This window comes from Entamoeba histolytica, genomic scaffold (genome assembly GCF_000208925.1).
Source record: "Entamoeba histolytica HM-1:IMSS scf_1104750518587 genomic scaffold, whole genome shotgun sequence".
Lineage (NCBI taxonomy): Eukaryota > Evosea > Mastigamoebida > Endamoebidae > Entamoeba > Entamoeba histolytica.
The window spans coordinates 197,207-211,059 of record NW_001914860.1 but is presented as its reverse complement, the minus strand read 5'-3'; the positions used below and the strand labels follow the sequence as shown (position 1 = coordinate 211,059).

The 13,853-nt window shown below is 26.4% G+C and overlaps 6 protein-coding genes across 6 annotated transcripts, besides 1 other annotated feature; 5 read left to right on the top strand and 1 right to left on the bottom strand.

Moving 5' to 3' along the window:
• Window positions 1–1,265: 1,265 nt before the first annotated feature.
• Window positions 1,266–1,901, top strand: EHI_152100 (uncharacterized protein; the record flags this gene model as incomplete). Its single annotated transcript, XM_652263.1, has 1 exon — window positions 1,266–1,901. The coding sequence occupies one exon, from the start codon at window positions 1,266–1,268 to the stop codon at window positions 1,899–1,901; it is 636 nt and encodes a 211-aa protein (XP_657355.1).
• Window positions 1,902–2,034: 133 nt separating this feature from the next.
• EHI_152090 (ARF GTPase activating protein, putative) lies at window positions 2,035–4,263 on the top strand (the record flags this gene model as incomplete). Its single annotated transcript, XM_652262.1, has 1 exon — window positions 2,035–4,263. One exon carries the CDS (start codon window positions 2,035–2,037, stop codon window positions 4,261–4,263), a length of 2,229 nt encoding a protein of 742 aa, XP_657354.1.
• Window positions 4,264–4,474: 211 nt separating this feature from the next.
• On the top strand, window positions 4,475–5,050 carry EHI_152080 (40S ribosomal protein S9, putative). The gene has a single exon (XM_652261.2). The coding sequence runs from the start codon at window positions 4,478–4,480 to the stop codon at window positions 5,033–5,035; it is 558 nt and encodes a 185-aa protein (XP_657353.1). The 5' UTR covers window positions 4,475–4,477; the 3' UTR covers window positions 5,036–5,050.
• A 179-nt stretch (window positions 5,051–5,229) lies between these two features.
• On the top strand, window positions 5,230–7,120 carry EHI_152070 (uncharacterized protein; the record flags this gene model as incomplete). Its single annotated transcript, XM_652260.2, has 2 exons — window positions 5,230–5,385; window positions 5,435–7,120. The coding sequence occupies 2 exons, from the start codon at window positions 5,230–5,232 to the stop codon at window positions 7,118–7,120; spliced, it is 1,842 nt and encodes a 613-aa protein (XP_657352.2).
• A 59-nt stretch (window positions 7,121–7,179) lies between these two features.
• Window positions 7,180–10,766: a repeat region.
• A 25-nt stretch (window positions 10,767–10,791) lies between these two features.
• On the bottom strand, window positions 10,792–12,124 carry EHI_152060 (uncharacterized protein; the record flags this gene model as incomplete). The annotated part of the gene is made up of 2 exons (XM_652258.2): window positions 10,792–11,589; window positions 11,696–12,124. The coding sequence occupies 2 exons, from the start codon at window positions 12,122–12,124 to the stop codon at window positions 10,792–10,794; spliced, it is 1,227 nt and encodes a 408-aa protein (XP_657350.2).
• Window positions 12,125–12,565: 441 nt separating this feature from the next.
• EHI_152050 (alpha/beta hydrolase domain protein, putative) lies at window positions 12,566–13,735 on the top strand (the record flags this gene model as incomplete). The annotated part of the gene is made up of 1 exon (XM_652257.2): window positions 12,566–13,735. One exon carries the CDS (start codon window positions 12,566–12,568, stop codon window positions 13,733–13,735), a length of 1,170 nt encoding a protein of 389 aa, XP_657349.2.
• Between the last annotated feature and the right edge of the window lie 118 nt (window positions 13,736–13,853).

Here is a 13,853-nt window from a genome sequence, read left to right as displayed (position 1 = left end):
TTATAAAAAGAAAGTATTGTCAAATGCATTTGCCAAACCTTCACCACTATAGATATGTGAAACTTATGATTCCTTCTGATATATTAATAAAGTTAATTACTTAATATAAAGACTTTTTTCTCTTTTTATATTCTTTATACAACATCTTTTCACTTATATTCTATTTAGTTAATACCTTCTTCAATTAACAAGTTTTCTATTAATTTTTATATTTTGTTGATTCATTAATGATAAAAAACTATGCTACTATTTGCTAATCTTTTGGTTATGTGGTTCTTAATGTCAATAAACTGTAACCACTTTTATTAATGTTATTCCTATGTACTGGTTCTTGTTTAAACGAAAATTTCTTTCTTTGTCATTATTAAATTCTGCATTGGTTCTAACCTAAACACAGATTGTTACTAGACTAATATATTTTGAATTAGTCAGAAACTTATTTGTCTTTACTTAAACTCTTTTAGTTCTTTTGTGGTTCTTTATTTGACACTTGTTGTTATTTTAAATTAAACAGACTTTTTCAATGAAACATGAAAACAATTATTTATAACCTTGTCATAAACAACATTTCATTCATTTGACTCAACCAGTTCTATTGCCAACAAATTTTTGTTTCGTAGCTTCTTATCACGTTGTTCTATTATTATTTTCTTCAACAATGTTTAGCTGTTAACAAATTTCAAGTTTGGTAGATATGGTTGTTTCAGTAATAAATTAGAATTTAGCCATATCGGCACAATTTATACGACTTTCATCAAAGTACACTAACTGTAGGTGTTTATGGATTAAATTTAATGAATAATAAAAAAACGTATATATAATATCCAAGTTTTTTTTCATTGAATAAGAATTGTTATGACGTTTTAATATTTGGAAATGTTTATAAAATCAAATTAGCATACTATTAAAGGATAGTATAAATTAATTATTATCTTTAATTGGTGGATGGTTATCAGTTAATGAGTTATATAAGTAGTTATGAAGTTAATTAAAGTCTCATTGCAAACAAGTATTATTGTATAGTTCCTAACAAATCAATCTATTGTTAAGTTAAACAGTCATAATCTAATTATCCTCATTCCTCATCAATTCTGTCATTGACCAAATCAAATTTTAGTTATAAACTATATTCAATGATACTTTATTCCCTCTCTTGAAATACCACCAACCATTCTCTTTTTATTTTGAGTTAAATCAACTTGTCAATCAATAATCATTTCAAAATTCATCAGTTATGTTAAATTCATCTTAAAATTCATTTTAAGATGGTTGAAGAGTGTTGGAATAAAATCACTACAACAGCTGAAATATTTCAAAAATACTGCTCAGAAATTGGGGTTGATGAGATTCACTTTGAAGATGTTTACTCTTTAGAAGAACAATTGGACAAAGAAACTAAAGGGTTTATAGTTAGCCTTCCTTATCCAATTCAAAACATACACTTTTATGAAAATAATTACCAAACAGAACATCACCCTATTTTTATTCAACAAACCATAGGTAATATTTGTCCATTAATGGCAGTTATTCATATTTTGATTAATTCTCCTTCTGTTAAATACCAAAATGATGGAGTGTATGGTTGTTTTGTTCATTCATTACAACAGACACAAACGAAGGAAGAAATAGCACAATGTTTCCAAGTATTTAAACAAGTTCATTTGCAAATGTCAAGAGAGTGTAGTACAAAAGAAGATGAAGAACGAGAAAACACACATGAAGTATACCATTGTATTGCCATTATTCCATTTGATTCATACATTTTTGTTTTAGATGGGAGAAAAGGAAGTTATTGTGTTCTTTCATTACCTTCAAGGTCATCATTTGTATCACAAGCACTATCATTTATTTGTGATAATGCACCATCAAATGGACTATTTTCAGTAGTAAGCCTACGTTAAACTGTCTTTAATTCATTTAGTTTATTTTATGATTTATGAGAAGTTGGTATTTAATGATTAAGACAAACACACTCATTACTAACCAAAAATGAAAATTTGAAACAAAAAACTACAAAAACATCTTCAGGTTTGGATGGCAGAAGTGCCTTCTACATTCAAAAGATCACCTTCAAGCCTTAATACTTCTCAACAAGTTTCTATACTTCAAAATGAAGGGTCTAATAATAATGCCCTTGAGCAATATACCCAAGCAAAATTATTTAGAAATAGTCTTAAAAACTTAAAAAAAGCTTTGGATAAAGAAGTTGGAATTATTAGAAGTATGAATTTAAATGAATGTGCGAAAGCTGTTGCTGAATTAAAAAGTACAACAGAAGAACATTCATATGTTAAAGCAGTGTTATGTGAATTTGAAGCATCAATGAGATTATTAAATGAAAAATTACAAAATGCAGTAAGCCTTATGGAGAAACAATGTTTAGAACCAATGAAAAATTTTATTGATTATGATTTTAAAGACATTCATTCATTGAAACGACAATATGATGAATATACTACATCACGTTCATCAAAACCAACTCAACACAAAGAAAAAGGAAAAAAAATTGAGGAAATAATACAATTATTAAACGATAAAATTGAAGAATTTTCATTAAAACAAGAAACAAAATTACTTGAATATCTTAGCCAATTCTGGATTGCTATGCAAGGATTAGGTAATTGTAAATTAACTCATATGGATGAATTGGCTAAAGAAATTTCTACTAAAAATCGAACAACAAAAAAATTAGTCAATGCAACTAAAGAAGGTCATTTATTCATTAAAAAGAAATTTGGGTGGGTTTCAAATTACTTTATTTTAAAAGATGGTAAATTAATACATTATCGGTCAAGTGATAATTTCTTGATTTATGACTTAGTTATTTGTACTGTTCGTTTAGCAAAAAATGGACATGAAATTTGTGATGATAAAAGTAATAAATTTGAGTTAGTTGTTGCTAATCCAAAAAAAATGAAAACTATTTTGTTAAAAGCAAATAGTCCAGAAGAACGTACTGAATGGATGGAAAAAATTACAAGTGAAATTCAAAATGCCTTAAGTCAAAATGACTCTACTTCTAAATCAGGAGGTATTGAAAGAAGGTATAAAATTACTTGTGTAAATTCTACTACAACAGAACTATCTAGAATTACTGGTATTTTATCAAGTATTCCAGGAAATGATCGTTGTTGTGATTGTTTTTCACCAGACCCTGATTGGGCTATTATTAATATGGGAATATTAGTATGTCAAAAATGTAGTGGAGTACATCGTGGATTAGGTGTTCAAATTTCTAAAGTACGTAGTCTTGTATTAGATGTAAAGATATGGACACCAGAATTAATTCAACTATTTATTAATCTTGGAAATAAACGAGTTAATTCTTTGTTAATGGGTACAGCAACTCAAGAAGATTTTGTTCAATTTAGAACTATTCAATCACAAACTCAAAGAGAAGTATTAATTAAAATGAAATATCTTAATGGTAAATTTGCTGTATTTGATATAAAAAGAAGTGTAGGTAAAATTGAACCAAATGAACAATCATTAAAACCAATAAGAGGTCACACAAAAGCATTTAGTATAACTTCTACTAGTGATTTAATTAGTGAAGATAAAAAAACTTTAAAACAAAAAGAATTACCACATAACTTGTTATTACTTAAAGAAATTATTGAAAGGAAATTAACTTTTGAAAAATTAACTTTAATGGTATATGAAGGAGATATTGCAAATATTCTTCTTGCAATTCTAAATGATTTTGATATAAATGCAAAAGATAAACATGGATGGACTTTATTACATTATGCTGCTTGGTTTAATAAAAGTCATATCTGTTCTATGTTAATGAGATATAATGCAAATGATGAAAGTTCTGATAATAATGGATTAACACCAATAGTTGTAGCTAATTTTAATCATGCAGAAGAAGCAGTAGATAGTTTAACTGGAATAGAACCTATTCCATTTTCAATAAATGATGTCAACTCTAAAATTATGGAAGAAAATACTTTTGAAGAATTACAATTTAAAACATATCCTATTGTATTATATCCTCAACTCTCTGTTAATGAACAAACGAAACACCGACAATTTAGAAGTAAAGATGGTTATTTTGTTAAACCACCTCCGAGTTTAATAACATCTTCTCAATTAACACCATTGTCTCTTTCAAACAATGAATCACCAAATTTAATACAATCACCAAATAAACCAAATAAAGTTCCTCTGTTTAAAAGAAGTCAGTCATCTAAAAAATCAACTATTCAAGTACATGCACCTTCACATTCTGAAGATAAATTTTTTGAATTAACAAAGTAATTTACTCATTTCTCATTTAAAAATGTTTTATTAAATTGTTGTTATTTAAAAAATTTTATTTTAGGGTTTTCCATTAATTGAATAATTTAATTTCTTTTCTTCTTCTCTACTTCAATTAAAGGAATGTTATAATAAAACTATTAAAAACTATAAATTTACCCTCGACAAGAACTGGAAAAAAGGAGGAGTAGAACTCTAAGGGCATTTTGAAAGCATGGGACGTTGTTTGAGAAACCACAGTATCACTTACAAAACACCAAAGGTACCATACGAAAGAGAAAGATTTGATGCCGAACTTAAACTTGTTGGTCAATTTGGATTGAAAAATAAAAAGGAAATTCAACGTGTTCACTATATGCTTGGACATATGAGAACTATTGCTAAAGTTATGTTAATGAAAGATGCTAAAGACCCAAAGAGACTTCTTGAAGGTGCAGCTCTTCTTAGAAGACTTCACAACCTTGGTATTCTTCCAAGAGACCAAAACAAGTTAGAATTTGTTCTTGCCCTTAAAGAAGAAAATCTTCTTGAAAGAAGACTTCAAACTCTTGTTTACAGAAAAGGATTTGCTAAATCCATTCATCATGCTAGAGTTCTTATTAGAGGAAAAATGATTAAAGTTGGTAAACAAGTTGTTGATGTTCCATCCTTCCTTGTTAGAGTTGAATCTGAACCACTCATTCAATTAGCTGATAATACACCATTAACTAATCCAGAAATTAATGGAAGAAGAAAGAGAAAGAATAACCATGCTGGTAAAGAAGATAATTAAATTGATACTTTCTTAAAAATAAAACCTTTCATTTAGTGTTTTAACTGATCTTGATTTTTTTTTCCTTTTTATTATATAAATTTTATTATTATATTAATTGTTATAATAATTAGTTTTTTAATTTTTTATATTAATAAACATCATTTACACATTATTTAATAAAAATCAGAACTTAATAATGTCATTACATAATTATGAATTCAAGTATTGTTTCTATTAAGTTATCTGATTATGCGGCTCAAGTATATTATTCAGTTGAATCAACCTATAAAAGTTTATTTGAAAATATTTATCTCTATGCTGCTGTTAGCAAATTTTGTTATGTACTTCTTAATGAAGCATTTAAATCAGTTTGTTGACTTAATTTAAAAATGAATAACAATGATAATAACTAAATAGGAAGATAGTCTTAACTTAATGCAACCAGAAGATATTCTCAAAGAATATTTACATGGAAAAAAAACAAACTATCCAATACCAACTCCAAGTGAGTTATGGTGTGTTATGATGAATGAATTAATCAAAACAATTCAAACAAGAATGGTAGAACTTCAAGTCAACATTGGTGGATTTCTTATTTCTATTCCTGATGGAACAGATTATTCGTTATACTCTCTTATTGAAAAAGCTTGTACTTTTATAACAAAGAATTACGGTATAAAATGTATTCTTACTTATAATTCTGTTAGTGCTTCTGCTGCTTATTTGAAGTGTTTAATAAATGGAATTGGAAATGAATCAAAAGACATTTTTAGTGTTAAAGCTACTTGTTTCATTGATTTTGGATTCAATTCAACTGAATGTTATGTTTTTCTTCTAACTAATTTAAATGCTATTTGCTTGGCTAAAGGAAGATGTAAAGGAGGATTAAATGATACATATCAACTAATAAGAAAAAAATTAACAAATGATACAGAATTAATTCCATTCGATAAATGGAAATCAATAGAGAAGACAGATTGTAAATTAATAAAAGAGTCGTTCAGTTGTTTTTGTAACCCAAAAGTAAATGATGTCCATTTTACTAATTTCAAACAAGATGATGTTCTAATTTATAGGGAAGAGTTAAAGAATGACTTTGATAACCTTTGTAAAGATATATCTAGTATGGTTAAAGATACAATAGAAAAAGCTCAAGGCATTAGCGAAAATTTAAAAACAATAAGTGTTGGATCTCGTGAATTTACTCTCTCAAATTTAAAAATTGATAATTTTTATATCAACTCTGAAATAAAAAATCAATTTTTGATTGAAGAGTTAGAAAGACAATCATTAACATTTAATGATACTAACTATGGCTCAACTCTGTTTGCTATTGGATGTTCTTTATCCACGTCCTTTTATCAAAGAAAATTTGGTGTTAATAAAAAGGGGTTTGAAGCAAGTGATGATATTAATGATTTATTCACCATTCAAGAAATGATTTATCCATCAAGATTTATTTTAAGAAAGACAAATAACGAAAGTGCTGATATGAAATTCCCGGATCAATATTGTTCAAGCGAAGACATGATCCAAATAGGACAACTTGAACAGGGAGACTATAAATTATTTGATTGTGAGTATAAGGATAAATCCAATAACATGAAAGAACTTGGAATATTTAACATTTCTAGTAATGGTTGTTATTATGCTTCATTGGGTAATTCCATTGGAATTAAACCACCAGAAATTTTGTATGATGCTCTTAGTAATAATGTGATGGAAAATATTCCTGTTGAAGAAAAAGAACTTGAGACTAAGGACTATGTATGTCAATGTGTCCCAAAACATTTTAATGGTAATGATGGGTTAGAAATTTCCTGCTGTAGAGAAATTATTCAACCTCAAATTGTAGTTTTTGATAACTTACTGAATGATGAAATAAATAGGTTTATTCACCTTAAAATGTCTTCTGATGAATATTTCAAACGAGGAAATAAAATTTTAACAGAGGCATTACGTTATTGCAAAGAATCTAAAATAGAAAGAGAAGAAATGAGTAGAAACGTGTATTTAATAAGGCTAACGTCTAATGGAGACATTGATAAATTGAATAAGGCGTGGGATGAGTTAAAATCCCTGCTATTTAAGAAAAAAGAATAATAAGAAATAAAAAAATTATTTTAGAAATTGTTTTTAAGTTTATTTTAACTCTTAAAACCAAAAAAGAAAGATGAGGTAAATTACAATATAACAGACTCATCAGAAACACAAATTGTGAATGACCTCTCCCCCAATGTGGTAGTAGTTGATGAAATATCATCAAGTGAAGATGATTTTCAAAAAAAGAAAGTTAACGCAGAAATCCATTGAAGAAATTGATATTCAGCATAAGAAGATCACCACATTTGAATTAGATAATCAAAAAAACGGGGGAAGCAAACAGATAGAAAAGAAGAAATTTTAACACTTTATAAATGTTTTGTTTTGAAATTATTTGAAAGAAAATTAAGATGTCAACTTAAAGAAGAAATAATAGAAAGATTAATACATGAATTTGGAATTAAAGTAAATGATATTAATGAATATAAAGAAATATTAAAGAAGACATTTAAAATAAAGAATGAAAATAAAAGAGAAATCAATAGAATAATGGAGGAAGAAATAATAAAACATCAATGGAAAGATAATGAGTTAAAAGAAATAATAACTAGAATGAACAAGAAAGAAGAAGTAGAAGAAGAGGAGGTAATGAAAATATTTAAAGAAGAAGAAAAGAAAGAACAAGAAGATGTACAATTTATTAACTATTATTACAATAAGAAGAAAATACATCAAATAATTAATAATATTAATAAAAATGAAATAATAATCAATACATTAGATGATTATTACCATTATATTAAATCTGTAGCTTCCACTATTAACATCATGAATAAAAATAAACAAGAAAGAAGTGGAAAGAAAAGTATAGAAAGAATATTACAATCAAAAATATGTAGATTGAGAGATTTACTCCATAATAAACAATATATGAAATTGAAAAGAATATTACATATTAAGAAATATGATATATATCATATTAAAGTAAAAACAAATGAACAAATAAACTATTATAAATACTTATGAAAGATGAAAAGAATAGAAATAGAAGCAAGAAAGAATAATTGGAAAAGAATAAGATGGAAATATAAAATGAAGAAATATGGAAAAAGGCAACACCTAAATAAATCTAAAGAAGATGAATATCCAGATAATATCTCACTATTAATTTCTGGAAATGAATCTATGAAACTAATACTAATATAGATTTCCTGAATATTAATTTATATGAAATATTAATTAATAATAGAATTAATAATAGAATGTCTATAATCACTCCAAATGAACTGGATTGTGCTCTTAAATTTACTGCTAACTGGAAGGCACCGGGAGTTGATAAAATACAAGGATTTTGGATTAAATATTTAGAACAACCAATGAAATATTTATTAAAATTATTTAATGAATGGTTAAACAATCCTAATGAAATATCTCCTCACTTTATTCAAGGAAGGACAATATTAATATATAAGAAATGAGATAAATTAGACCCACAGAATTACAGACAAATAACTTGTTTAAATTGTCTGTTAAAAGTGTATACATCAATATTAAAGATGAAAATAGAAAGCCAGCTGATGCTAAATCCAATTGAAAAACAATTATCATTAAATCAAATTGGATGTAAGAAATACACATACGCATCAAAAGAAGGATTATTATACAACACTATAATCCAACAATTATTATTAAGAATAAATGGAAGTGGGTAGAAACATATTATGACATCTCCAAAGCATATGATAGTATTAACCATCAATGGATTAAACAATGCTTAATATATTTTAATATCCCACTTGTAGTAATTAATAGTATATTATATATATTAAATAATACATGTCTTAATTTATATTATAATCAAGAAAGTGATAGTATTATTAATGTAGAAAAAGGAATAATACAAGGTGACAGTTTATCTCCACTTTTATTTGTATTATCTATTGACATACTATCTAAACAATTAGATAAACAAATAATCAAATTAAATATCAAAATGAATGGAGAAGAAAAACAAGTCCAGTTAAACCACATATTGTATATGGATGATTTAAAGATAATAACTAATAGCCTCGATGAAATGGAAAAAGCACACAAATTAACTAAAGAAATATTTAATGCAATAGGATTAAAAATTAATGTAGAAAAGAGTGGGATAATGAATAATATTAATAGTCAAATAAATGGTGAATTAGCTGAACTACCAAGAGTAACTAATGACAATCATTATAAATATCTTGGTATTGAAATATGAGATAAAGTAAATATTAATAAATACTGTACAAGAATATTAAATGATATATCTTCTATTCTATCATCATTAAACACTATGAAATACAGCATTCTCAATACAATAAGAAAGATTAATAGTGATATAATCTCCAAATTAAGATATTGATTTTGTATTGTCAAATATAAACTAGGAGAATTGGAGAAGATAGATAAACAAATAAGAAATTCATTAATACAACTCCAATTATACAGTAGAAATATCCCAAAAAGTAGATTATATGTTAAAATAAATGAATTGGGATTAGGATTAATGTCAGCAAGAGATGAATGTGGTAAAGAATTATTAAGAATATATTTAAAATATAAATATCAGACACAGGAATATGAAAAATGATAGAAACAATAAAAGAAAATTCAAATTGAATAATTAAAAGAATGAATAAAGCATTTGGTAAGAAGATTAATTTTAATGAATTAATGAATATAATAGAATTAAATGAAAGAAAGCACAATGTAAAGGAAGTATTTGAATTTGTAAATAATGAATTAAATGATAGATATTTAAATGAATGGAAAGAAAAGAAATGTGGTGAATATATAAGATGTGCAAATGGCACTTTCAATGATAAGAAATTAACAGTAGCAACATGGAGGTCATTAAATATAAAAAGAAATGCATTCCTCCAAATAGTAAAAATGCAAGAAGGAGTAAGTATGACAGGAAATATTAAATCAAAAATACTCCAAAATGATGCTTTAAAATATTGTAAACATTGCCCTAACACAATAGCATCTATTAGTCATATATTGTTATGATGTAATGAAAAAGAATCAAATATTAAAACATGATTATGTTTGTAAACAAATATTTAAACATTTATTAATTACCCATCTTAATGAATTTGATGCAATTGATTTTAATAATACTCCAAAATGTATTAATAATGATGAAATGGTTATAACTTACAATAAAGATTTATTGGTTAGTGACCATTCTTTCCATGCTAGAATACCAGATATATAATATCAAAATATGAAAGAAAAGAAAGGATATATTATAGATGTTGTTATATGTCAAGATAATAATTTAGAATTAAATTATATTCACAAAATAAATAAATACAAAGAATTACAAGAGAAATTAAGAATAGAGAATTAATATATGTAGAAATAATACCTGTAATATTATCAATAAATGGATTAATACACAAAGAGTCTGTAAGAAGATTAAAAACACTAAAATTACAATTACACTTCCCCAAAATCCTACGAACAATAATAATAAAAAATATGAAAGATTTGATGTTTTACACATTCAATTCTGGCAGCACATTAGAAGAAGAACAATCTAATGCGAGTATGTCAGAAATGAACTCTATTACACCAATAGAGCATATTGAAGAAACTGAAATAATCACTTCTCAGTATGAAGAAAATCCAATTGAGGATATATCTATTAATTGACCTTTTTTTTGTTATATTAAAAAAAGAAATAAGAACGTTCAATTAGAAACAAACCATTTTAATAAGGAGTCACGTTCCTTGAGAGATGGAGAAAAAGGAGTAATAAAAAGTTTGTCTTTACTTTTAAATGAATTTATTAAGTGGAGAAGGTCAAACGTCACTAACTTGTTTTCTGTCCATTCTAACATATTATTTTTCTTTTCAAATCGAATAATAGTAGTTGTTCCATCTTCCGTACAAACAATAAAATTGTATTTACTATTACAAGTTCCATTCATTTCAGTAACACATTGAATTTTAGAAGATGGTTTAATAAGAAGATTTTCTTTTCCATCTTTAATTGATTCATATGTACCTTGATGTTTTGGATTTATTGGGATAAAACGTAATGATTGACTTGAGAGTATTATTAGAATAGTAGAATCGTAAGAAAAACTTAATTGTTTAATTATGGTTTGTGAATTTCCCCTATTAAATACATAAAGTAATTCAATTTGTTTCTTTGTAGACTCAACTTCATTAATACGATAAACTCTAATTGACTTTCCATATTTATCTGCAATGGTGAATAAATTACTATTTCCATTAAATGAAATACATTGAACAGGAGAATAAGTAGAACCAACAAAATGTCCAATTTGTTTTTGAGTAACCAAGTCAATCACTTTAATATATCCTCCTGGATATTTCATAATCCAGGACATTGCTCCAGAAGCAACTTCATCTTCTTTTTCAGGTTTATCATTAGTAGGAACAATAACATATCTATTGCTCAGTGCTATACTTTCAAAAGAAGGGATAGTACATTCAACATCTATAAGATGATTAAGTTCGTGCTTAATTTCATTCACAAATTTATAAATTCTAACTCCTCTCTCAAATCCCTGTTAGTGAATGATTAATGTCTTATTATTAAATGATGTTTATTAAATAAAAACAAACTAATAACAAATATCGTTGTGTTGTTTTAAAACATTTCATAGGTTCTCCAACATTTGAAATAATAGAATAAGCATAACATTTACCTTTAATGTCATATTCAATCATTTCTTCCCAAGAATCTTTCATTCCAATACAATACAATACCCTGCCTTGGTGGTTCATACAATACATTCTTAGGGGTAAGTTTGGAGATACAATAACATCAGCAACTACTCCTTTGTAATTATAACAACAAAATACTATTTGAACAGTTGTTGATTCTACAGCAATAAGAAAAGTCTTTTCTTTAGTAATAACAATGAACCCAGAAATACTTCCATCTTTTGTTGGAATAACTGTTGGCTTAACTCTTAAACCAGATTGACCGAGTGATTTTGTTAAGAAATCTTCTTTTGTTTGAAAAACTGGATTTTGACATGGTTCTTGCATAGAACTATAATGAATTAGAATTAAACAGTTAAGAAAACTTGTTTCAGGAAAATTTTTTATATGTTTTTAATTCATAAGATAATTTAATCTTTGTTATTTATTTTATTAGTTCAATGATTATAATGACATTTATGAACCTTCTCATCTACTTCTTTTGTTCTATTATATTTCCTCTTCTTTTTCTCTATCAAAATGCTTATAAACTTTTTTAATAAAAGAAAATTGAAATAAATGAAGTGAAAATAAGGTGAAAGAAAAAACGATAAATGAACTTAAAAAAATAAATTAATGAACTTTGTCTTGTTAATACAAACCCTTATTCTATCTATCCTTTTAACAATTCAAGATTTCTTTAATTTCTTTAAACAAGACCCTCTAAAAAATACTCAAATTATATTAATGGTGATGCTTTTCTTTTCTTTATTTACTTTACATATCTCAATGATGATATTATCGTTGATTGTATTTTTATTTTTGGTTCATCTACCTAATTTAAAAGAAGACCAACCTTCCCTTATTTCATCACCTTCTTCTTTGTGCAAAATATTGTCTGAAAAGATTATTCTTCGTCCATTCCAACTTCCAGTGTCAATAGGTTCTGGTATTCAACAAATGTTATATGTTGGAATTCGTTTTAGTGTTCAATTGAAATTTAACAGACAACTTGTTGACAGTTCAGATGGTGGTTATTTTGCTTTAGATTGGTTAGACCAACCAGACTTACCAGATGATGCTCCAATTATATTAGTTTATCATGGCCTTGCTGGTGGTTCAAGAGAATCATATGTTGAACGTTTTTGTTACTATGCTTCAAAAAAGAATTATCGTATGTGTGTGTTTACTTGTCGTGGATGTGCGGGGACATTAATTAAAACGCCTCGAGCATACTCATCTACAAATTTGGATGATTCAATTACTTCATTTAAAATAATTCATAACCAATACCCTAAAGCCCCAATTATGACTATTGGATATAGTCTTGGAGGAATGATTTTAACACAAGTAGTTTGTAGATTAACAAATGAGTTCATCAAAGAAGTAAATTATTTAGGATGTATTGCTGTATCTCCAACGTGGGACTCTTTGATAATTTCTGACTTAGTTCCACAACTGTTTATGGAGAACTTTTTTAAATCACTTCAGCGAATTATTGTAAAGAATGTTGATTTATTGATAGGCGCAGTAAAGAATAAAGTAATTAATGTTGATCTTCAAGTGTTATATAAACAAGCCACAAGAAAGAATATATTAGGATTTGATAAAAATTTTAATTCTAAAATATTTAAATATGGAAGTTATGAAACATATTATTATGATATAGAACTTTGGTACTCTTTATTAGCACGTTCTAAAGTTCCTTTCCTCACATTCAATTCACAAGATGATCCTATTGCAATATCAAGTAAAGGAAGTCGATCAAGAATATCTAATGCCATTCATGCTTCTTCAAACACAATCTCTATTTTCACTCAAACAGGAGGACATTTGGGGTGGGTTGGAAAGAAAAAGGGGTCAGCTGGATGGGATGATTCTGTTGCATTACAGTATTTTGATGCATTAGTTGAGTTAAACAAAACTGGAGAATTGGAAAATCTCATTAATCAAAATTAATTTTATTTCGTTATATATCACATATTTAGTTAAATATTCTATGAAAATAGAATTAGTTTTTGTTTTTTTATTGATTTAAAAATACAACATATTCATAGTATCATGTTTTATCATATTT